The following is a 26,566-nucleotide window of genomic DNA, read 5'->3' on the forward strand; positions in this document are numbered from 1 at the left end:
GGTCCCCTCTAGCCGTTGTGTGGGTTGTGGGTTCGGAGCTATGTGTACGTGCTATCTACTCCGCCATCTTGGCTCCGCCCCCTATTTCATTGTTTCTTAAGATCTCATGGAGTCATTAGCTTCCACTTGCCTAATTCTAATTTTTAAGGAATTATTTTCTTCAGTAAGATTTTTTTTTTTCTTTTTTACCTTTCTCTATTTGGCCAATTCTACTTTTTGAGCTCTTTTCTTCAGGAATTTTTGTGCCTCTTTTCTGTTTTTTAAGGTGTTATTTTCTTCAGTATGTTTTTGTACCTCTGTTGCCAAGCTGTTAATTCTCTTTTCATAATTTTCTTGCATCCTCTTATTTCTCTTCCCAACTTCTCCTGACCACTTTTTATCTCTTTCTTTATCACTTCCAGGAATTCTTGTTAGGCTTGGGTCCAAACAGCATTTTTCACTGAAGCTTTTGCTTACAGTTGTTTTCACATTGCTGTCTTCTTCTGAGTTTATGTCTTCATCTTCCCAGACAACATAGTAGCTTTTTATGATCAAGTTGTTTTGTTGTTGTTCGCTAATTTTTCTAGCCTATTTCTTGACTTTGAATTTTACATTAAAGTTAGGCTTTGCCCACCTTGGGGTGGAAAGCCACTATCCCAATGTTCAGGATTTTTCATGGTGCTGTTTTCAGAACTACTTCTCAGTTTTCTGTGCTTCCAAGGTGGCATGACTGGGGGAAAGATGTGGTCAACACTCTCCTGGTCTACATTCTGGTATTTTCCTAGGATGGGCCCCCCTACTCCCATGTAGCTACAAGCACTAGTGCTCCTCATGGCTCTGGAACTGGAACCAAGTATCCTGTTTTCCTGCAGTCACAAGTGCTATCACTCTTCTCCACCCTGGAACTAAGACTCAGAACTGTGATAGGTAATAGAGTTGCCAATCTGCCACAACCATACTCAGAGCCAGCAAAGAGGGTCCCTATACTCTCTTTGTGACCAGTTGTTTGGCGCCCTTACTATCTCTGGGCTGAGAGCTACTGAAGTTGCTTCTACTGCTGCCTGTGTCACAAGTCATGAAGGCCCACCAAAGGTGCTGCTGCTATGTCCACTCTGGCCTACTCTTCAGCTGGGTATCACAGACCTCTTCTGCTGACTTCTTAAATGTCTTAAGCTTGAAAAAATGTCTCATCCTGACATTTTGTTGGGTTTGTCACTCCAAAATTTGATTTGAGGCATTATTTTTTGTTTGGAGGGTAATGTTGAGAGTTCAGCTGGGTTGCTACATCTACTCAGCCTTTGTGGCTCCATCCCTACAACAGACATCTTAAATGCAGTATATATAATGCTGAACTCATTATCTCTCTCACCATCTAACCAGACCAAAAAAAATTACTGAGTTTTCACACTCCCTAGGCGATAAAAACACAAGAAGGAAAAACACATAAGCAACCAGGGACAGCAACAACAAAATAAGAACAGAGAGGCCATTAAGAGAGTTCTTTCTAAAACTAAAATAGGAGACAAGGGTGTAGAAACAGACCTGAAACACCAGAAACAAAACTCTTCCAGGGATGGGGAACCTATGGCCTCAAGGCCACATATGTGGCTCTCTAGGTCCTCAAGTGTGGCCCTTTGGCTGAATTCAAACTTCACAGAATGAATCCCCTTAATAAAAGAATTTGTTTTGTAAAACTTGGACACAGTCAAGTCAGACTTAAAACAACAGCCAGACAACAGGTGAATAATCTCACAAAGAAGAGTACCTACAGACAAATGGGTGAGGAGGCAAAAAGAGAGACTGAAACAAGGGGGATGTTGTTTCACTGGTAAGAGGGACTACTGCTCAAGAATCCTCTCACAGAGAAAGAGATATATTCTATAAAGGAAACAAGGTCATTATAAAGGTCATAATCTGCAGATATTTGGTATTTAGAGTGACCACTTATCCTGCCTCAGGAGAAGGTGAACCAAAAAAAACAAAAACCATGGAGAGGGCAAAAATTAACAATGAACGATGTAATTAGAGACTAAGAAATTTCCTCCACTGGGGCAATATCCTTTCCCCTACTTGCATGGTATTTCTAAAGTAGGCATGACAGAAAAAGGAGGTCTGGGGGGAAAAGCTGTACCAGGCAGTAACAAAAACTATTTGGATGAGGGAAACCAAAGTAGATACTTTAAAAACTTTATTTCTATGACAAATGCAAAGAACATACAAGGATCATGAATCAAAAAAATAAAAGTCTTGAATATGCAGAAAGGAAAGACAAACTGACGAGAATGAGGGCGAAACAACAGTAAATCACTTCTTCCAGTTCTGGCCCTTCAGCCAAAAACCCAGTGGCAATAAGAAAGGGCAGAGGGAGGGAGCAAAGCCAGCAACAGCCCAAGTTAGCCTCCCATTGCCAGCAGGCATGGACCAGAAACAGAAATAACCTTCAAGGGCCTATGTCCTGAGAAAATAGAACTTCAGAGAAAATCATCTACATTGGTGAGGAAGCCACAAGATGAGGATCACAGAAACCCCATGAAGCAGCAGTGCGAGGCTAGGGCAAGACAAGAACATTTGAGAATAATCAATATAAAGACAGCAAATTTATAGTGGACCCAGTCAGAGTGGTTGCATCATTTTCTCTACCTTTATTCAGTAGTATGTGTGTAGGAACAAAGCCAGCAGATGCTGGGAGTGATCCAAGGCTAAAGTCTGGCTAGGCAAAGCTGGTGAGATGATAAAAGGGCTAAGGATTCCAGAAAGGAGCACAACATAGAGGAGTCAAGATGGGAGGAAGAGGACAGAATGACTAGTGCAGTCGACATGTCCTAGGAGAGAAATGAAGGGCCAAAGGACTAGAGGTCATGGGACAGATAAAGAATCCAATTACGTACAGAAAGGCAGCAGGAAAGGTGAAAAGTCAATGGATTATGTTCAGATAAGAGGATTTCAGAATTATTGAATGATGGTGGTGGAACATTTGTGAATGATGACAAGATCAAGAGTATGAACAACTTTGTGTCTAAATGAGGTGGGACAGAAGAGTGCCTCATAGAAGAATAGGTTGAGGAACTGAGTAGTTAGACTATCTGAAGGAGAATCAATGGGTGCTCTGTTGAAATCTGCCAGTATGAAGACAGTAGTTGAGAAAAAATTTAAGCCAGGTATCAAACTCAAAAAGAGGGATTAATCTAAGGAGTCTGCTGACAACAACTACTAGTATTTTTGATTGGGTGACAGAGATGAATAACATGACTCTCAAAGGAAGAGAGAATCTGGAAGTAGCAATGGGGAGCAAAAAGTTTTCCAACTCCCCTACCTTGACCAGTGAGCCAAGAATGAGTAGAGGTGCAGCTAACACCAGAAAAGGTAGCCAGGGAGGCATGCCATCAAGGGGAAACCAAGTTTCACTAAGGGTTGGTAGATGGAAAGAGGGCAAAAGGAAAAGATTTAAGATAAAGGAAAGTTTTATTTGCCTATGGAACAGGCATTTCAAAGTGTGCAGTAGAAGGGTTAGGTAGAGTTAGGATGAAACTTTGGGGTGGAAGGTTGAAGAGGTATGGGAATGAGGAATCAAGTGGTATAAAGTATCGACTGGGGTTTGAGTGATGATGTACAGGAGTTCAGAGTCACTGGGATGTGAAGAGAATGACAAGGTGAGAAAATGTTCATCATAAAGGGAAGGACATCATTCTTCTATCTTGAGAAGACAGACGCAGCAGGAGATGGGAGGCCTGAAGTCAAAGGGAGGATTCTTCTTTACCTCAGAGTTTCATCACCTCCCAGGTGAAAAATTAGACTGGCATCAGGAGGTAGAAGATGGGTTTTGCTGGTACAGACAGATATGGTTGTTTTGGGATAGACGAAAAATCCCTGGCCCAGCATGTGGCCATGGAAAATATGGAGGATTCCAACTCCCCTATCTAGACTACTGAGTCAAAGACAATAAATGAAAGTGAAGCTAGTGCTGGAAAGTGTGGCCAAGGAGACTGTGTCTTCACAGGAAAGTCAGAAGAGCAAAGGAGGAGGCAATGAAACTTTTAAGATAAAAGAAAGTTTGTTGCCAATGGATGAGATATTCCAGAGAGCAGAGTGAAAGGGGTGGTATACCACTTAGTTGAGGCTTCGAGAAGAAAAGGGAGTGTTGAAAGGAAGAGGCAAGAGGATCTGGGTAGTGGAAGATGGGGAATATGGAATACATGATGATCTACAGGAGTTCAGAATCACTGGGGTGTAAATGAATGACCATAATGACCAAATCATTAAATGAAAAATTTAGAGAGATTTTCAAAGACAAGTTACTATGACTTAAGAGTGGAGTCCTTTTAGCCTTGGGCAGCGTAGTTGAGAAGGCAAGAACTTGGAGAGAAAGGAAGAGTGATATTATCCTTCCCCAAAGCAAGAGATCAAGCTAGAAATTTGATCGAATGGTGTCCTTTCCTCACCCCTCAGTGAGAACAGAAGGAATGACATATTTCATCTTTCCACAGGAGGTAGTAGACCAGGCAAGAGATGCCAGGGCACAATGACAAGGTGCCCACCTCTCCACTCCACATTCTAAGAGGTTGTAAATCAGGCTGGAGATGTGAAAGAGACATTTGCACCATGTGGAAGTCCCCTTTCTCTCCTCATCCTAGTAGAGACAGGGAGATTCATAGTATGACAACTTAGCACAATGCTAGGCTTATCGTAATAAGTCCTTTATAAATCCGCATTGACTAACCATCCTGGTCACTCCTTCACTAGAAGAACTCTAATTTGTCAATTGTCCTTCAACTATGATTCTCCAAATGGAATATGACATTCTTGATGTGGATAAAGAGTACATTAGGACCTCTTAATTGTACACTGTACAGTGGCCTAAAAACACAATAGTTCTATATAGCCATTTTCAGGTTTGTTCTGCTATGCAAAAAGTATACAAGTTCTGTTGCTCATTTCTAACTAATTCCTTACGTGGGGACAAACAGAAATCCTATGATCATATATACAAACTAGAAACTCCTATATTCCTACATTACTTAAATTTAGTGCTGATAGAAACAAAAGCTTTTGGAACAATTTCTTGCCCAATTGCACCATCTGGTGGACACAAATAATTTTAGCCAAACCATTACAGAGAAGGAAAACTTTAACCAGATTAAAGCCCATCAGGAAAAGTCTTACTCTTAAAGGATAGCAATACCCTAAAGTAGATAAGATCTAATCTTGTTCCAATTAAAATAATATTGATTCTCCTTTAAAGGCCAACATACCTTGATATAGAAAGAAAACGCTTTTCATAATAATTATGAATGATAAAATTTTAGAGTTAAAAATTATCATTATAAATCACTCAATATAACCATATGATCTAACATATAAAGTAACTTGGTAGTATCCTAGATAATTCAAAGTTGAATATATGAATAAATATGATGACCCTTTATCTTGTTATGTTTAGAAGCTTCTATTTCAAAAACTTTAAGGATACAGGTAGGATCTTTTTGTTTTTCCTTTGTAACAAATTACAAAGCATAGTTCACTGGATAGAGGAAAGAAGAAATGCTGAGAAGTGAATGTGAAGTAAAAACAAACCAACAATAATTTTTTAAAGGGATAAATAAAAAGAAGAAATGGAACTTTGGCAACTATTATACTGTCTTGATACTCTAGTAAGATCATGACCTTGCACCTTGAGATTAACTATTACTCAACACTAAAAGTGTGATACCACTAAAATTTTAACTGTATCAACTTCTCAAAGCAATGAAATTCAAAACTTCTAAGTCACTTTTTAAATCTTTTTCGTAGTTACTCCACATGAACTGCAAAGTTACTGCTTTCCCCTATTTCATTCCATTAATTCTTTCAGTATTTATTAAGTGATTATTATGCAGCATGAATCCATACTCCACGGGGATTCTTGACAAAATAAAATGCATTCACAGATGATTAATCTCTGAAGCGACCCACTATTTTCAAGTGCTGCCTTATTTCAAGTTAAGCTGAGTTTTAGTATTTCAAGTATTCACACACTTCTGTTTAAGATTTGTGACAGATTTAGTTAACGGCTAGCATGAGGAAGAGATCAAAGAGAAAGGAGAGCATAGCAGTAACGAGGCATTCACCTTTGTTAAAAATACACAGACCTGAGGAGGGATGTGTAAGGCATTACAGTACTCAGACAAATATGTGTAACAAATCTAGATAATGATCAAAAGGAGGGGGAAACAGATGTCACATTATTACAGGAATACACTAGAGACACTTGCCTACCTGGAGAAAATGAGTATGCTCCTTGAGACAGCACGAAGCCAGGGAGACCTCAGAAATCTAAATATTTGCTCAAACATATATTCTGCTAAGAAGAGAGGATTCTTGATATGCCGTATTAATCATGTCCCCTAACCCTGAGTGGGCCCTCTTCTTTTCTCTCTGTTCATTGGGTAATTTTGTGATCTCATCAGCTTCCATGGATTCAATGACCATTGCTATGCAGGTGAATCTCAGACCTATTTATTTAGCCCTAACCCCTCTCCCAACTTGCAATCTTCCCTAATAGTGAGTCTCCAGCAAACTACCTATTGAACATCACAAAGTGGATATTCCATAAGCATCTCCAAGTCAACATGCCTAATACTGACCTCACTGTCTTTCCCTCTTCCTAATTTCTTTATTGCTGTCAAGGGCACCAGTACTATCATCCTTCCTAGCACTCACACTCACAATCCAGTTGTCACTCTTCAGTCTCTCATTCATGGTATCCAATCTGTTGCCAAGGACAATGTTTTACCTTTACACCATCTCCCAAATATACCCTTTTTTGCTCCTCTGACACAACCTCCACCCTAGGTGGTGCAAGTCTTCATCATTTCATGCCTGAACTATTACAACAGCCTCCTGGTAGCTCTCGTGCTGCAAGTCTCTCCCCATTCCAAACTATTCTTCAGAAGTTGATGTTCTTGAAGATAAAAGTCTTTAGCTTTGAAATCTCTACCCATCTTAAGAGGGCAAACAAACAGAGGTCACTTTCTAGTATTTTAATTTAAGTACCTTGAATAGCAGGAGTATTTTATTTTTTCAAATATATCAGTAGCCATAAAAGCAATGAAAATGTTATTAGATTTCAGGAACTGTTAAAACTGCTGGAGTCAATCAAAATTCTCTTTTTGGAGGAGGTAGGGGAATCAAGGGCTGCATCTCACAAACTTTCTAAACTGAAAGTACAGTAGCAACTCACAAGCCTCATCCTACCATTCATCAGGATGAAGTGTCTAATCTGCTCTCTTTCCAGGCTGGACCAATTAACTCCTCCTCAAGAAGCTTCATGGCCCACCACCTCTCAGGGGCTCATCATCTTTGATGCCACGTAGGACACCAGATTAGCTCTATCCCTACTGCAGTTCAGGATTCCTAGATTCATCATCCAACAGTCTCAGTCTTCCCAGCAACAGGACTATAGGTATGGAACAATAATACACAAGTTGACAGTGGAGAGTCCAATGAATCATGTATCTTGGAGGACCAAAATATTAACCATTTGTTTCAAAATATGTAAACAAGGATGCTGCGATAAAACTACATTAAAAAATCAAGAGCTTCTCTTCATTTTAGCTCCTGAGTATTTAGCATCCTTTCAAAATAATATCAATGTATTATGATTTACAGAAACAAAAACCAAAAGGATAAAGCTTCACTTTAATATTCCAAAACTGTCATTTGTTACAATGAGATATTTTCATTGTATTTTATTCCAAACAACTTGAAAATGCCCCTAAATTTGGTAACTCTTGGTTATATGCAACAAAAAAAAGGAATTAATCCAAAATGGCAGCTACCCAAAAGATTCTGTCCATAGATCTCCTTTAAAAGTGCACTACACTTCGTTTCGTTTCCTTTCCTGGCTTCCAAGAAGAGGAGGAACAATGGGTGTGCCAAGAACAATGGGTGCCCATCAGTGCCCTAACTGTGCCTGCTGCATGCCCAAGGACAAGGCCATTGCTGCCCTGACTGTGCCTGCTGCATGCCCAAGGATAAGGCCATCAAGAAGCTCATTATCCACAACATCCTCAGGGACGTCTCCCGAGGCCGATGCCTTCAAGTCCTATGTGCTGACCAAACCCTATGTGAAACTACATTACAGCTTGAGCTGCTTGATCCACAGCAAGGTAGTGAAGAATCACTGCCGGAAGACACGAAGGACCAGACACCAAAGGACCAGACACCCCCACCCCAACACCCTCCAAAGCCACGTAAAGAGCTATCTGCCCATCAACATTCCTGAACTGATCAGAGGAAAACAAAATGATCATTAAGACAATAGAACCATTCTCAGGCCTTCTATCTAATTAGATTCTATGGTCACAGAATGATATTGATGGGATTTAGAACAGACACGCATTATCTCATTATACTGGAAAGTAAACAGTTTACCCTTAGTCCCTTATGATTGTGTTTGCCTTTTTATGTTTTTCTTCTGCATTTGGATTTACAGGTTTTTACACAGCACTGGATTTTAAATAAAAAATACCTGAAGGTCCTGTTTCATTAAAGGTAACACAGCACACACATACACACAGCACCCACAACTTTTTGCTCCTCACGTCTATGTAATTCCCACACAGCTGTTATGCTTCCTTTATCCAAACTAGGCCCAAAACAGATGTTCTTGTGTGTGCTCAGGAAATAACTTTCAGCTCCACAGTGGAGAAAGCTTTCTTTGAACACACACATACACAACCTTCTGCTTCACCTGGAAAGAAGTGTTAATACAGTAAATGAATATGATAAACATTCATTTTTAAAAGTCTCTATCTCCCCTAATGTATCATCACATGCCCAATCTCTATATAATGTCAAACTCAAATAGAAATAGGGCCACTAAATGATACAAAAGGATCCCTACATGACTAAGAAAAATAATAATAATAATAAAATAATAACATTATTTAGGTCCAACTGTATTTTTACTTGTTTTGATAAACATTTCCTAATTACATTTTAAATTGGTTTTGGGTAGCCAAGAATACGGCAGACACTTCTGACCTAAAATACATAGCTCATCTTGCAAACAGTCGGTACTTCATAGTAATAAGAACTATTGCACATGAAATTCAAAATATTTTTAATAATAACTGATTCAAGGGCAGTAAAATTGATAATTAAAGATTAATCAATAATATCTAGTATTTGCTTAATTGTGTTTGTCACCAATTGGTACAGACGTTCAACAACAAAACTCTTAACAGTGATTTCTTTTATTTCCTTGTATTTTGTACGTTATTAGCAATAGTGCATTATTCAAAGAAAGATAAATCATTTTTCTCAACTGCTGAAAAGACAATACCAAATGGTCTCTGACAAAAGCCACTATGTACAAGAACAGACATACTTCATCATATATGCTTCCATTGATATCTGCTCCATAGATTGGTGCCACAAATGTCAAATTCTTCCAGTACTTGCGCTCCAAATCTTCATAGTCTAAATATCTTGGGGTGCAATACCTATAAGAAAGATGAAAATAAGTTTAAAGATTTTTAAAGGATATAAATTTATAAATTGTAATTTATCCAAATGATTCATCTCTTCAGTGTAGACACTATAATAAACTTCTCAACTTGTCATTTTGGCATCTAGTCCATCCACTCCACTGATTTCTCACTTCTACTAAAGTAATCTTCCTCAAAAGCCAGCTCAACCAAATAAAGTATAAACTCATAATCTTATCATGCAAAGCCCACCACAAATTGGCTTCAACCTATAATTCACAACTTTTCTCATATTACTTCTTTTCGAAATGAACTAATGTGAAGCTGATGGTACAGTAGGCAGAACACTTGGCTTGGAGTGCAGAAGACCTGAGTTCAAACATGATCTAAAACACCAGCTCTGCAACCCTGGGCAAGTCACTTAACTTCCATTTGCTTAAGATTCCTCAACTTAAAAAAATGGGTATAATAATAGCACCAACCTCACAAGTTTTTGGGAAGACCAAATAAGATATTTGTTTTAAAAAAAAAAATGCTTAGGGACTGGCACATAGTAAGCACTATATAAAGGTTAAATTCTCCTTCCCTTGCCCATCCCCATGCATTCCTCCTCCATCTCTGTGTCTCAGCTTTCATTCACTTTGTGGAGGAGAAGGTAGCGGATGGGGCATGTGCACATCCACAAGCACACACACATGCACACTCTGGTGCACTTGATTCTGTGGCTCTCTATCTCATCTACGCTGGAAATGCCCTCCAATCAACTACTCCCAGTACCAGGGATTACAACCACCAGCCCAAGTTGTTTTTCAGTCATTTCAGTCGTGTCCAACTCTTCGTGGCCCCTTTTGGGGTTTTCTTGACCAAAATACTAGAATGGTTTTTCCATTTCCATCTCCAGCTCATTTTACAGATGAGGAAACTGAGGCAAACAGGTTGACATACCCAGGGTCACATACCTAGTAAGTTTCAGAGACCAGATTTTAACTCAGGAAGATGAGTTTTCCTGACTTCAGGCCCAGCACTCTATCCATTGTGCCACCAAGCTGCCTAAGACCAACCCAGTGCTATCCCCCCAATTTTTTATGGACTCCCTCCATACCAGTCACCTTCTACTGAAATCTGTCCCTTCTTTTTTGACACAACTCAAGTGCCACTTTCCTTGATAAAACTTTCTATTACCATTTTTGCCAACTCCAATCAGTTAAAACTTCTCCTGCATTCCTTAGATGTTTCACAGAGCTTTTCCTGAAACTTTCCAATTGCATTAGTCTTCTTTATATTATATATTCACAAAAATCAAAATGTTTACCCTCTGCACACATGCAACACTATGAAGACTCTAGAGACCCCTAAAAATAGGGTCTGTATAATAGTCATCTTTGTATCACTGGCACTTGTATAGAGCCAGCACTTAATAAAACTGCTGAGCTTACTAGTATCTACCTAAAAATAAAACCAATTCAATAAACATTTCTACAGTTAATAAGAGTACATTTCAAATGTTCATGACAACAAGAATATACCACTCAAATATATCTCTACCACAGTTTCACAACAGCATTAAATCAAGAAGTTGTTTTTCTTCTTCAATAATTTTACTTCTTTTTTTGATGATGGCTTTCAAGCAGTCCCATAATTTTTAAATTGTCTCTCCTGGATCTATTTTCCAGGTCAGTTGTTTTTCCAACGAGATATTTCACATTATCTTCTATTTCTTCATTCTTCTGGTTTTGTTTTGTAATTTCTTGATCAAAAAAAGAGCCTAGACATCATCTTTCATGAAATTATCAAGAAAAACTGCCCTGATATTCCAGAACCAGAGGACAAAATAAATATCAAAAGAGTCTACCAATCACCTCCTGAAAGAGATTCAAAAAGGGAAACTCCTACAGTTTCCAGGTCAAGGAGAAAATATTACAAGCAGCTAGAAAGGCACAATTCGAGTGGAAATACAATCAGGATAACACAAGATCTAGCAGCTTCTACATTTAGGGATCACAGGGCTTGAAATATGATTTTCCAGAAGTGAAAGGAACTAGGATTAAAACCAAGAATCACCTACCCAGCAAAACTGAATATAATATTTCAGGGGAAAAAATGGTCATTCAATGAAATAGAGGACTTTCAAGCATTCTTGAAGAAAAGACCAGAACTGAATAGAAAATCTGACTTTCAAACACAAGAATCAAAAGAAGCATGAAAAGGGAAACAGGAAAGAGAAATCATAAGGGACTTACTAAAGTTCAACTGTTTACTTTCCTACATGGAAAGATAATATTTGTAACTCTTGAAACTTTTCTCAGTATTTGGGTAGCTGGAGGGATTATATACACACAGACACACACAGACACAAACACACACACACAGCACAAGGTGAGTTGAATAGGAAGGAATAATATATAAAAAAATAAAAATAAGGGGTGACAGAGGAATATATTGAGAGGAGAAAGGGAGAAATGGAATGGGGCTAATTATCTCTCATTAAAAAAAAGTCAAGTAAAAGCTTTTTCAACGGAGGGGAAAAGGGGGAGATGAGATGGAAAAAGTGAGGCTTACTCTCATCACATTTGGCTTAAGGAGGGAATAACATGCACACTCAATTTGGTATGAAAATCTATCTTACACTACAGGAAAGTAGGGGAGAAGGAGATAAGTGGGGGTTGGGGAAATGACAAAAGGGAGGGCAAATGAGAGTAGAGGGATAATTAGGAGTAAACATTTTTGGGGAAGGATATGGTCAAAAGAATAAATGGGGGGCAGGATAATATGGAGGGAAATATAGTTAGTCTTTCACAACATGACTACTATGGAAGTCTTTAGCAAAACTACACATATATAGCCTATATTACATTGCTTGCCTTCTCAGTGGGGATGGGTGAGGAGAGAGGAAGGGAGAGAAGTTGGAATTCAAAGTTTTAGGAACGAATGTTGAGAATTGTTTTTGCCTGTAACTGGAAAATAAGAAATACAGGTAATGGGGTATAGAAATCTATCTTGCTCTACAAGAAAAGAGAGAAGATGGGAATAAGAGAAGAGAGGGGTGTGATAGAAAGGAGGGCAGATTGAGGGAAGGGGTAATCAGAATGCAAGGCATTATGGGGTGGCGAGGAGAGAGATGGGGAGAAAATCTGAAACTCAAAATCTTGTGGAAATGAATGTTGAAAACCAAAAACAAATAAATAAATTGAAAAAAATAAATAAATAAGAATAGGGGGGAAAAAAAGGAAAAAAAATGAAATTTATTGCAGAATTAGCCCCCGACATTTGCAATCAAAATTCCTACAACAAAATTCTTCTCTGATCCAAAGGAACCACCATTTGCTTTGATTTTCTGCTAAAATCTGTTTGTATTTTATAGATCAGGGCTTCTTAAACTTTTTCCACTGGTGACTCATTTTTGAGTTTGAGCAGTCTTCTTTGATGTTGCAAGATTTGAGGGCATGTACAGCGCAGAGTGTGTTCAGAATCAAGGATGGAGTAAAGTTTTATGATGCAAAAATTTGCAAAAGCTGCCAGAAGCACCTCTAATTCATTATGCATTTGATTTTTAATCAATTTTTGGTCGTTGTACATTCAGAAACCTTTTAATGTTGCCAAATTTTTCCAGACCCCATATGGGGTTGCAACCCACATTTTAAAAAGTGCTGTATAATAGATTATATAGTGTTTAATAAATCAAAGGACATTGGTAGCCAATAGTAAAACATAAAGATTTACAAAAAGATACAGATTATAGCCTACTAACATTAACCTATCACTATAAACCGTACCTATTCTTTGGAATCAGATCCTAATATTCAATATGAACTACCTACCAACGTTGACTCACCAGATTCAGCTGAGAAGTTAAAAAAAAAAAATTTGAACAGAATATCCTTGGTACCTTGTTTCCACTGAAATAAACCTGACATGCCCTTTACCTATGTAAGAGTTTTTCCTGGACAGGAACAGATGGATGAAAAGACAGAACACCTCCTGTTACCAGTGAAAATTATTTTGCTTTCAGCACAAATTTCCCAACTGTTCTGAGGACCATATGGTTGTTAGGAAGAACATTAAGTAGACTGTAAAGAAATATGGGCTTATGATTTAAATGCTAACTTCACTGAGAGTTCTAATGAACTGACACTTCATTAAATATAATACAGAATTTTGTGCTTTGTACAGCAATTTCAATGGCTAATGATAGTTGTAAACCTTAAAAACATAAAAGAACATAACAAAATTGAATCAGATAAAAGTCTTAAAATATTTTTCAAAGCTCTAAGTTTTATAATGTAAGAGGATTTCAAATGCTAAATCCCTATGTGGAAAAAGATTCCCCAACAAAGTGACAAAGGGTCTTCCTGCTTCTGCTAGAAAAACCCCACAGAGGAAGCCACCATCCTCTGAGAACAGCCCTAATCAGATAGCATAAATCAGAAGTTTTTTCTGGACACCAAGACTTAATTTGTGTCTTAGACATTCTATCCATAGCTCCTCACTTTGCTCCCTGGGATCAAGCAAAATAAGACTAATCCTTCCAAGACAGCCTTTCAAACACTTAAAGGTATCATGGTCACACTAAGTTCTCTCTTCTCCAGAGTAAAGGTAAATACTTCAGTTCCTTCAACCCATCCACACATGCCCAATGAGATGGCCCCAGGAACTGCCAGGACCCCACATTCCCACACACTTTTCCTCCTGATAGAATCACTGCTCTTTGGATTTTCATTACTTAAAACTTAGCCTTCCTACACTGACTTTCCCAATAATATTTCTGCACATAATATTCTACTTATCTTTCCTCTTAAATCTTTAACATCTGTTCCCAGAAAATGTAGGATGCTCATTAGACTATTCAAAATTTCTTTCTCCTTTATCACCGTATCTAAGATAGGGTGACCACTTTTTCCTTAAGGTTTCCAGTATTTTCACCAAAGCAACCACTTCTTTCTCACTGGTAAGAATCAGATCCAAAAGAGAATTTTTTTGTTTTGGTTCTTCAACCTTTTTAAAAAAAAAAACAAAAACACACAAAATAACAGCAACAACAGCAATAATGGCTAGCATTTATATAGCACTTTAAGGATGGCAAAGCATATTACATACATTATCTCATTTCATTTGACAAAGTAGGTGCTTGATGAATCTACCACTAATTCAGGTTCAGAAATTTTTAACTGATCTGCTTTCATCAGAGGCTAGCAGACATCCAGGAAATTAAGCTCTTCTTGAGTTGGATGTAAAAAGACCTATAATTGTGTTAAAAAAAAAGAAAGTTTTTTTTTTCCTAAACACTTTCTAGACCGACTATCTCTAAGTTGCTTCAAGGTCAAAATAGCACCTGACAATTTATAATATGACCTGAATTACCTACTCTACAACAAAATCATTAACATTAACAAACCCTAGTCAGATCTTGTATCTGTTCTGAAAAATCAAATCACTTGAAGGGGCTCCACATGTATTTGAATTCATACAATTTGAAACTATAATTATGCAAAATATGGTAAATGATTCCTGTTCAATGGAAATGCAGTAGAAATTCAAATAATGCAGCAAATTCAGAAGGATTCATTATTATAGTAATCAGATCCTAGATATAAGAAAAAGTAAAGGAATATGCAACATTTCCTTACAAGGGAAATTTAATGTCTCTAACCACATTTTAAATATTTTAAATTGGGGGGAGAATGGAAAAAAGCAGGGACCTCCCTGAGCTCTCCTCCAAATACCTGTAAAAAAATGACTCTAAACAAATTCTAGAGCTGGAGAATCCACAAAATGATGGCGTGAAACAAATTCCCAACCCAAGACAACCTGGAAAGTCAACATGAAGTGTCTTTCACACTGGGAAGGGAAAGGAGTGCAGTCTGGCATGGGCCACACTGGCACAGACCAATCTGAGTAGGCTTCAGGGGGACTGAATCACTGGCAGCTGTGGCAGTTTCCAAAGTTCTCAACCTACAAACACCAAAAAGGTCAGGGTGGTAAACTCTGTGGGACTTGGGTGTAACAAGACAGCAGCAGAGGGTGCTTCCTGAGCTGTGGCCTTATACACCATGAGATATTGAGGGGCTGATACGAAATCCCTGAAGCCTGTACACCCACCCCATCGCGTACCCCCACTGGCAGCAGAATTCTACCTTGGGAGTTAGAAAGTCAAGTGACTGGTAAGATGAGTAAACACTGTAAAAGAACTCAGAATCTTACTTTTGTGACAAGGAAGATCAAGGCATACAAGGAGGACAGCAGAGTCAAAGCTCCTACATCAAAAGCCTCTAAGAGGGAAGTGAACTGGTCACAGTCCATGGAGGAAATCAAAAAGGATTTTGAAAATCAAGTAAGAGAACCAGAAGAAAAATTGGGAAGAAAAATGAGAGTAATGCAAGAAAATCAAGAAAATTGAGTCAACAGCTTGCTATAAAGTAGACCCCCAAAAATAGTGAAGAAAATAACACTTTAAAAAATAAACTAACCCAAATGGCAAAAGAAGTCCAAAAAGCCAATGAGGAAAAGTGTGCCTTAAAAAGCAGAATTGGCTAAATGGAGAAGGAGGTTCAAAAATTCAATGAGGAAAACAATTCCTTCAAAATTAGAATGGAGCAAATGGATGCTAATGCCTTTATGAGAAATCAAGAAATTATAAAACAGAAACAAAAGAATGAAAAAATAGAAGACAATGTGAAATATTTCATTGGAAAAATCACTGACCTGGAAAATAGATACAGAAGAGATCATTTAAAAATTATTGGACTACCTGAAAGCCATGATGAAAAAAATGACCTATATATCATCTTTCAAGAAATTATCAAGAAAAACTGCCCTGATATTCTAGAACCCGAAGATAAAATAGAAATTGAAAGAATCCACCCATCACCTCTACAAATACTAAAAGTAAACTCCTAGAAATAATGTAGCCAAATTCCAGAGTTTCCAGGTCAAGGAGAAAATATTACAAGCAGCCATAAAGAAATAATTTGAATAACTATGGAAATACAATCAGGATAACACAAGATCTAGTAGCTTCTACATTAAGAGATCTAAAGGCTTGGAATATGATATTCTGGAGGTCAGAGGAGCTCGTATTAAAACCAAGAATCACCTACCCAGCAAAACTGAGTATAATTCTTCAGGGGAAAAAGTGGATATTCAATGAAATAGAGGACTTTCACGCATTCCTGATGAAAAAGACCAGAGCTGAATAGAAAATTTGACTTTCAAATAAAAGAATCAAGAGAAGCATGAAAAGGTAAACAGGAAAGAGAAATCGTAAGGGACTTAGTATTGTTTAATTGTTTACATTCCTACATGGAAAGATGATATTTGTAACTGATGAGACCTTTCTAAGTATTAGGGTAGTTAGAGGAGATAAGATAGATACATAGATAGATAGATAGATAAGACAGACAGACATCTAGACAGACAGACAGACAGATAGCTAGCACAGAGTGAGTTGAATATGAAGGGATAATATCTAAAAAATAAAATTAAAGGGTAAGAAAGGAATATATTGAAAGAAGGAGAAAGAGAGAGATAGAATAGGGTAAATTATCTCACATAAGAAAAAGGTTTTGCAATGGAGGGGAAAAGAGAAGAGGTTAGAAGAAATGAGTGAACCTTACTCTCATTGGATTTGGCTTAAGGAGGGAATAATATACACAATTAATTGGGTATCTTACCCTATAGGAAGGTAGGGAAGGTAGGGGGATGATAGAAGGAGGGCAGATTGGGGAGGGGTAGTCAGAAGCAAACACTTCTGAAAAGGGACAAGGTCAAAGGAAAAAATAAAATAATTGGGGATGGGATAGGATGGAGGGAAATATAGTCATTCTTTCAAAACATAGCTATTATGGAGGTGTTTTTCATAACTACACATCTATAACCTATATTGAATTGCTTGCCTTCTCAATGAGGGTGGGGAGGGAGGAGAAAAGGGAGAGAATTTGGGACTCAAAGTTTGAAAAGCAAATGTTAAAAAATTGTTTTTACATGCAACTGGGAAATAAAATATACAGGCAATGGGGTATACCAATCTATTTTGCCCATCAAGAAAGTAAAGTGGAAGGGAATAAGAGCAGGGAATGATAAAAGGGAGGGTAGACTAGGGGAAGGGGCAATCAGAATGCATGTCATCTGGGGTTGGGGGGAGTATAAAGACGGGGAGAAAATTTGGAACTCAAAATCTTGTGGAAATGAACGCTAAAAACTAAAAATAAATTTAAATCTTAAAATATAAAAATTTAAAAACTGAACATTAAATATTCTAAACTTAGTTTTCAATGGAATTCAGAGTAACATTTATTTAAATAAAAAGAATAAACAGTGCCTGTTCTCACATATCATATATTCTAAAGGAAAGGATAAGATTTAACATGATAGTTAAAAGATGCAGGTTCAAATCCTGACTAACATGGTCTGTCCTAGCAAGTCACTGGATCTCAAAATAAGAAGCCCAAATTAGAATATCTCTAAGGTGCCTCCCAACTCTGAAGGTCTGCATAATAAACAAGCAGTCAATTAGCATTTAATAAGTGATTACTATGGGTCAAGTCCATGGGTTAGGACAACTAGGTGGCACAGCACATAGTGAGAATGGGACATCAAAGGTTGCGAACCTTGGTGACTGGGAAGATAATGATATCCTTGGGGAGATAACGATATCCTTAACAGAGGGTTTGGAACAGGGGCAAGATAATGAAATCAGTTGTAGATATGTTGAATTTAAAGTGCCTACAGGACATCCAAGTTTGAGAAATCTAATAGACAGTTGAAAATTTGAGAGTGAAAGCTGGCAAAGAAATTAAGGTTAGACAGGTAAGTCTGAGTCATCTGTATAGAGATGGTAACTGAAATCGTGGAAGGCAATGACATCTTATCAAGTGAAACTGTACAGAGGGAAAAGAGAAGGCCAAGGACAGAGCCTATGGGGATCCCCATGTTTAGTGGCTGTGACAGGAACAAAGGGCCAGAAAAAGGAGACAATACAACAATACTGCATGTAAAATGTTCTTTTAGCTTTCATAACACTGTTCTCTCCAGATTCTTTTACTAAATTGACTATTCATTGGCTACATTATCACTCATTCACCCAAACAACAATTATCACTGAATGTTGGGTCCCTAGTGCTCCTGGGTGTCTTTCCCTTTCTCCAGGTTCTTGCTTGAAAACATCATCAGCTCCCATGGGTTCCATTATATTGATTATGGTGGGTTACTTGCATCAGAGATTCCTTCTCCCTGTTCCTAACATTCACTCTGAACTTGACTCTGCCAATGCAAAACAACACTGGCCAGTTTAGAAATACTCAAAGCTTATCACCAACAAATTGCAGTTTTTCAAAATTCAGGGTTCATTCTCACAAACAGAGACAGTATTATCGAGGACGGCTTCCCAAAGACATTACCCATGGACATTTTTCCTTCTCTCAGCTCTGTGACAAGATCCACTGCTTTTATTTTCTATGTGCTTTTTACCCCTACAGTCTCCACTGCAGCCAGGTGTTCTGCTTATTTCTGTTTCTGTATTCACATGCAGTTTAGGCTGTGGAAAAGGCATTATTTTGGCAACTCCATTTACAAACAACATTCGGTTACTTTCTTCAAGATTCAGGCCTTTCCTGACCTCCCTAGTTATTAATGTTTCTCCAAAAGCTAATTACTAGGTTTGTTATATATATCCCTACAAATGCATATGTACATATATACTTAAGTATGTATGTATACATGCACACGTACATATAAAAGTGTTAACTCTCTGAAAGCAGGGACTTCCATTTTTGTCTATGTAGCCTCCATTTAGCACAATGCCTGACACAGAGTAGGCAATAGATACTTCACAAATGCTTGTTAACAGTCTTTCTGCAGATGACTCCCCAGTCTCTTTCCTGGGAACAAGTCTCATATTTCTAACACCTTGCTGATCATCTCCACCTGGATATATCATAAGCATCTCAAACTCCAGAGATCCAAGATCATCCTCTCCCCGCCACCCCACTCAGGGATAGGGAGCCTGCAGCTCTGGGGCCACATGTGGCCCTCTAGGTCCTCAAGTATAGCCCTTTGGCTGAATCCAAACTTCAAAGAACAAATCCCCTTAATAAAAGGATTTGTTCTGTAAAACTTAGACTCAGTCCAAAGGCCATATCAAAGGATCTGAAAGTCACATGTGACCTGGAGGCCACAGGTTCCCCACCTCACTACTCCTCTGTCCAGGACATCACCAACTTCCATCTTGGTTTAACTTAGGAGTTAACTTTCACTCTTCCCTCTCCCCTTATCCAATCAGTGGCCAAGTATTATTATCACTATAGAAGGGTAGAGGATTCTCTCTACATTTCTCTGAACTATCAAAAACAAAACAAACTACACGCAAAGATTTTACATTTTACTAGAGGGATTCAACACACATATAAACGACTTAAGCACAACTTCATTAACTTAAAACTAGAACACATTGAATATTCAAGATAATCTCATTCTCAGTAACCCACTCCTAACCCCCATATCAGTCACATGGCCACTACCTTAGTTCAGAATATTATTACCTCTTGTCTATACCGTTATAAAAGCTCTCTTGCTTCCAGTTCCTTCAATATCCAATCTATCACCAACCAGTCAAAATCATAACCCTCCCTCCCCGCCGCCATGTCCAGGTCTGCCCATGACTAGCCGAAGCTACAGTGCTCCACAGCCTCTAACTTTTTAGACATGTAAAGCCCTTCACCATAAAGCAGGCATACTTAAAAGGTGGTCCTTCATGACTAGGCACCTTCATACATTTCTGGTGTTCCTTCATTTGACTTTCCTTCACATTCTAAATTCTAGTCATAATGTGCTACCTGCTGATTCTTGAATTCATCTCTCAATTCTGGGCCTTTGCCCTGGCTGCCCCCTTGCCTAGAATGCTCTCCCTCCTGAAGGGCAACCCCTGACTTCATCAACACTCATCTCAAATCCCATAGTCACAAAGAGACCTTTTGTAACTCACTCTACTACTGTTTCCATCTGGAACTACTTCCAATTTACACACATTCTATATACTCTCACAGTTATTTCTATGTCGTCTCTTCCATTAGAATGTGAGTTTCCTGAGGACAGGGACAGTGCTTTTGCCTTTCTTTGTATCACCAAGGCTTAGCAGAGTGCCTGGCAAAGTAACTGAGCACTTAATAAATACTTGTTGACTGACACTTTGTTCCTCTCATGCTTGACAATTTAACCAACTTAACTACTTGTTGTTTCCTATAAAGTACATTCCATCTTTCCTTTGCCATTACTCTGATTAATGTCCATTCTGGAAATGTACCTTTCCACATCTCTGCCTCTAGAAATCCCTAGCTTCCTTTAAAGCTCATCTCCAGGGATACTTCTTACAGGCTTTTCCTGATCCTCCCAATTTTAAATACTCTCCCTTTCCTCTCCAGAACTGACAAATACTTAAGAATGACTGTTCCATCGATTGTACCCATAATATCCAAAGTAATAAAAGTATGATTTCATAATGAAAAACTAAAGAATATGTCAAAATTTTGTAAACTGAACGCTCAATCATTTAAGCACAGTGACTACAGCAAAAGGAAGATATACTGCTTAAGTTTTACAAAGATATAAAAAATAAGTTTATTTCTTAAGTCAATAAATTCATTTTTAATTACCAAGTGGTTATCCTGCATGAAGTTTATATTTACTTATCTCTATGCTATGTCCCCCAGGAAAGACTTTGTCATTTTTATCTTTGGTCTGGTACGTACTTGCCATAACTGACACACACTAAGCACTTAATAAACAAATGTTCTTGAACTGTGAGCTCCAAAAAGAAAAAATTTACTTGGGAGAGAATAGGGGGAGAGGAGATAAGGAAAGTAATGAGATCAAGAAAATGAGTAGAAAACAAGTGAGGAAATTAATAAAAGCTGGTTATTGTCCTTCATTCTTTAAGAGGACCAAAATGATATCATTATATCAGAGTCAAGTTACAACACATCCAACTGTGGCTGATCAGACTAATTAATACAAGCTCGGAATGCTATACCACAAGTCAAACACAAAAAGTCCATGTGAACATTTGGGGTGGATTCCTTAAAACTGCGTATCTTGCATTTCTTTTGAGCTACTTTAATTCTGCTTTACTCATAGAGCACAACACCTTCTCCGATGAGAGCATGCCACGCTGGGTGGTCCCATGCCAGTGATTCCCACATCCATCACACAACCAATTACAAAGTTCTTCAGAGAGACCTTGAGAATATCCTTGTATTGTTTCTCCCATCTACCTGTGTGAGTTTCTCCATAAAAGTCTCTTAGGTAAGTTTGGCCTTTGAATAACACAGCCAGCTCATCCTAATTTCACTCTCTGCAGTAGAGTTCAAATGCTTGGGGGGTGGGGAGTAGGGGTAATACATGATTAAAAGTTTACACAAGTGTAATTTTAATTTTCATTAATATATACGTATGCAAAACAAAACGTTAATTGACAAAGTATTACCAGGAGTCCTACTACAATAACATAAATAAAACATTCACTGATAATTAGCACTTTAACTACTTAAACATTAAAAGATTAGCTAGAATACTTAAAACTGTATTTCTTATATAGGATAAACATTTTCCTTTCCATCTTGTTTAATGGTTTGCCTTAAAGAACCTATTCTTTATTATCAATACAAAGATATATCTAACAATGCAATTCATGTGAAATCCCCACAAATTCTCAATCTATTTAAATTATTATAGAGCTTTGTGCTATTATTTCCAAAAAAGACACATATCAAAAGAATACATTAAAATTAAATTTAAAACTAAAAATCTGGTTTCTTTTGTAGTGCCAAGAGATTTCATAAGTAGAATTTTACTTAAATTTTTAAAGGTATTTTGAACAACAACAAAAAATTCATTTAGAAAAGTCATAGCTTGAAGGGATGCCCATCAACTGGAGAATAGCTAAAAAAGTTGTGGTACATAATTGTGATACAACCCTACTGTGCTATAAGAAATTATGAGCAAGTTTCAGAAAACCCTGAGAAGACTTATATATGCTGACTGAAAGTGAAGTGAGTAAAACCAGGACAAAAAGGTACACAATTACTGTGTCATTACGACAATATTATAACAATAATCAACTGTGAAAGCTGGAGCTACTGAGGTCAAGATAATGATCCAGGACAATTTCAAAGGACCCGTGATGAAAAATACTTTTATTTAGGTTCAAAGAGAGAACTAATGAACCCTGAGGGCAGATCAAAGCACACATTTTCACTTTATTTTTCTTGGGTTTTTGTGAATATTTTCTTTTGCAACATGGCTAATATGGAAATGTTTTGCATGAATAATGTATATATAATGTGTAATCAATATCACATTGTATAATGTATATATGTATATCATAATCAATGTATACCAACTGTATAATCAATATCACATTGCTTGCCTTCTCAAGGTGTAGGGGGAGAGCTGGAAGGGGAAAGATAACTCCAAACTCAAAATTTTTAAAATTAATGTTTAAAAATTTTTTAACACAAATAAGAAATTTAACAAAAGAAATAGAAATTTTTAAAAATTACATCAAAATAAAAAAGCCATAACAGTCAAAAGAACTCAAAAGACCTTTCATGTTGCTGTGATAATATTAAATTCCAACCACAAAAAAAATAAACACTAAGAGTTGTTACTAACAGGAATTATTTCCAAAATGACCTGGTCACGTAACAGGCATGACTATTTTTTTGGTTTCTTTCAAATAAAAGTTTCTTTTACAAATAAGGAAATCCAGATTCATGATGATCAAATCACAATTTAGAGCTGTTCTACCTCCAGTGTCCAACTTTAGCATCTCATATCAATTAAAAGATTCCTATTAGAGAAGACTGTGCTAAAGAATATAATGTTCTGCATGCTGTCATCATTCCTCTGATCCCATTCATGTTTTTACATATAAATGCTCATCTTAAAGTATATACAATGAAAGTATTCATTCACTTACCATAATTTGTTCATCCACTGTGAAGTGATGAGCACTCCTTAGTTTCCAGTTTTTTCCCATTACAAAAAAAGCTACTATATATATTTATGCATACCTAGGAACTTTTCCCACTTTCTTTCGTATCTCTGGAATCTAGGTACCATAGTGGTATCAGTGGATCAAAGGGTATGCACAGTTTAATAAATTTCTGGGCAGCGTTAAAAACTGCTTTCCATCTAGGATAGCTATTTTAAAGTTGTCTATCAGCATTATATTTTGCATTCAACATAAAAATTATTTCTATTATTTTGACTTAGTTTTGCAACAAAAACACCACCAAAAATTACTATTCTTAAAACTCAGTAGGAGGAAAGGGTTGGACATATTAAAACAAAACAACAAATTTACATACAAGTGGAAATCAAAGATACCTACTTATCACTGTTAGCCAGCTGCCTGAATTCTTTTACAGTCATTGGTTTTTTCTGGATGTTATACTGGGTAAAGAGTCCAGATTGTCCAGTGACCATCTGCTGAATAGGAGCTGGAATGACCAAATTATCTATGTCATCATAACGTTGTCTTGGCTTCCATTCCTTTGGAGGGATCACCTAAACACAAAAAGTAAGTAATGGCTTTAGAATTACACTAACCGGTAACATTATGACACAAAAAAAATTAAAATATTTTGTAGATCATGTATAAAGACAAGGGAATTTTTATTATATAAATCATTCACCTTGTTTCTAGGATGTAAAGGAGATGAACATGACTATAGAAATTAAAGTAAGCAACAGTATAAGTTACATGCTTCTTCCTTTCTCGTAGTGCAGGGGTTCAAAATCTTTTTGTGTGTCAAAGAATGACATTCTCAAAACAATGTTCTTAAATGCATAAAATAAGGTACATAAGATTACAAAAGAAAACAATTATATTAAATACAGTTATCAAAAAAATATTTAAAGACAAGTTCACAGACCCCAAGTTCAAAAGCCCCTGCGTAGAGATTCAGTCTTTTCTGAACCCTGAAAAGCCAGCTAAGATTGAAGTTATCAAAAATTCCTCTGGAAAGAAAGCCTCAACATTTAGCCAAAGATTAATTTTCCCTTAAACTAATGTGTAAGGAAATGTTTTTCCACTTCCCAAAAAAAAAACAACCTATTGTCAACTTAAACATTCAACTTTTCTAACACAAAACAGTAGTTACTTATATAAATGGCATTTTAGAGTAGTTTTTCCATTTTACATTCTCAGAATCTAGTAAACTATTATTTCTTCTCTTTCACACTTACCCTTACCATTCATTGGTCACCGTATTTCATTAACACTGCTGGGTTTCTCAATTACAGCAGACTACATTGTCTTGCTCTCCATCTATTTATGTGCTCGCTAACATTAGATTATTAAGCTTACTAAATGTGGGAAAGGCAATATGGCAGAAGGGGAAAAGCATTTCACTGAAATTAAAGGGGCTCGGCTTGAATCTGAGGTTAGCAAATTGCTATGTGATCTTGAAACTTTTCTGAGTCTGCTTCCTGTTTTGTGAAAGTAGGAAGGCTAAAAGAGATCTATGTGATCCTTTCAAGATATAAAGTAAATTTATAATTAAATCTAAATCAAAAAATCAGGTGCAATGTGTAGAAGTTGAAAATGCGAATTTAAGTTAATAGTCAGAAAATTTTTTCCTACAATTAGAGATATCCAAAAACAGAAGAGAACCTATCAAGAAATGATTGGTTACCTCGCAATCAATGACATCCAACAGATACTGGATGACTACTTGCCCAGTATTTTCCTTTTAGAATTCCTTTTAGGTATCAGTTGGGGAGCTGCTGAGATTCTGCCATCTCTAAAATTATTTGATTCTATATATAAACACATTTCCAATTTAAAAGAAAAAACTGACAGAATTATCAATATACATCACTTCACTGATCTAAAATAGGAGAATGTTAACTCCTCTCCTTACTTTGTAGGGTTGTTAGAATATAATCAGATTGTGTGTGTGTGCACACACGTGTGTATACGCTCAGAGACAAACATATCCTAGCATCAATATTGTATTAGGACATACAAAGTTCTAAAAGTGACCGGCTTTTTCTTGACTTTTATTCTCCTTGTACACAGAATAAGGATTCAGTCTCTATGTGCAATGTATATACTTAGACACAAAATAAGAAATATAAATGTGTATGTTATATAAAACATGTATACACATAGATATGTACATAGGTACATCATGAAGATATTTTTTTCAACTCAAAGGATGGCACTTCTTTTTCTGAAAGTAATACTACATAATCCTAAAACAGATACAAAATAAGGTTTATTCAAAGGCTTCAGTTCAGGTATAATTATATCCTTGAGTATAAATAACATACATTTTAGTTTATGCTTTATCTGCATGAATATCTCAACCAATGAGTATTTATTAAACACCTCCTGTGAACCAGGCAGATGGGATGCATCCACAGCAGGTAGGTAATGTGTGAAAACTCTCCATCAACAAATATAAGCAATTCATCACTAACATCACTTCACAGAGTGGCTTGAGGCACTGAACTGTTAGGTAACTTGCCAATAGTCATGCAGCTTATATGTGTCATGGTTATTACTGAACCCAATTCTTCCTTAACCGAAGGCCAATCCTCTAAGCACTTTAGCACCCTATTATGTATATAACAGATTTTACTTCAGATATAGGGAACTGATGTGTATTTTTCCAAAAGGCAAACAGACACACAATAGAAACACCTGATTTCATCTTTATATATGAATGAGTCATGAATAATTAAGGTATCAAATGAGACAAAAAAATCAGATTTCATAATTCAAACTAAAATCAAAGGTTACACGTTTTTAAGTTTGAATTTTAAGTATTTAATTTTAAGTATTCATTTGAAATATTTCCATTAAAAAAAACAAGACAAAGGAAATGGACCATCAAATTCAATGCTTTAAAAAAATTCTATCACTTAACCTTTGAACTCAATCTGAGTGATAGAAACTAACTGTTTCTAATTTTAAAGTTTGCCTTCCTGACAATAAAGTCAATTTATATTTCAGTGTCATTATCTAAAATAAAATGTGTATTTATATTTCTAGACATCACGGCATTATTAGCCATCTTATGTACTAGCTCCCTTATAAGCTCCTACACCACATTTCTAAGCAT

The 26,566-nt window shown here is 36.9% G+C and overlaps 1 protein-coding gene across 22 annotated transcripts in view; it reads right to left on the reverse strand.

The window, feature by feature from the left end:
- Window positions 1-26,566, reverse strand: part of KDM4C (lysine demethylase 4C) — a 544,029-nt gene that overhangs the window by 395,399 nt on the left and 122,064 nt on the right. For all 22 annotated transcript variants that reach the window (XM_072596853.1, XM_072596740.1, XM_072596750.1 and 19 more), the window contains 2 exons: window positions 23,827-24,002; window positions 9,347-9,461 (listed from right to left, as the gene is read on the reverse strand). In XM_072596853.1, the coding sequence (XP_072452954.1) occupies window positions 9,347-9,461; window positions 23,827-24,002 (291 nt within the window). The remainder of the gene's footprint in view (window positions 1-9,346; window positions 9,462-23,826; window positions 24,003-26,566) is intronic.

The sequence above is a fragment of the Notamacropus eugenii genome, chromosome 1 (assembly GCF_028372415.1).
Source record: "Notamacropus eugenii isolate mMacEug1 chromosome 1, mMacEug1.pri_v2, whole genome shotgun sequence".
In the NCBI taxonomy this organism is placed as follows: Eukaryota; Metazoa; Chordata; class Mammalia; order Diprotodontia; family Macropodidae; genus Notamacropus; species Notamacropus eugenii.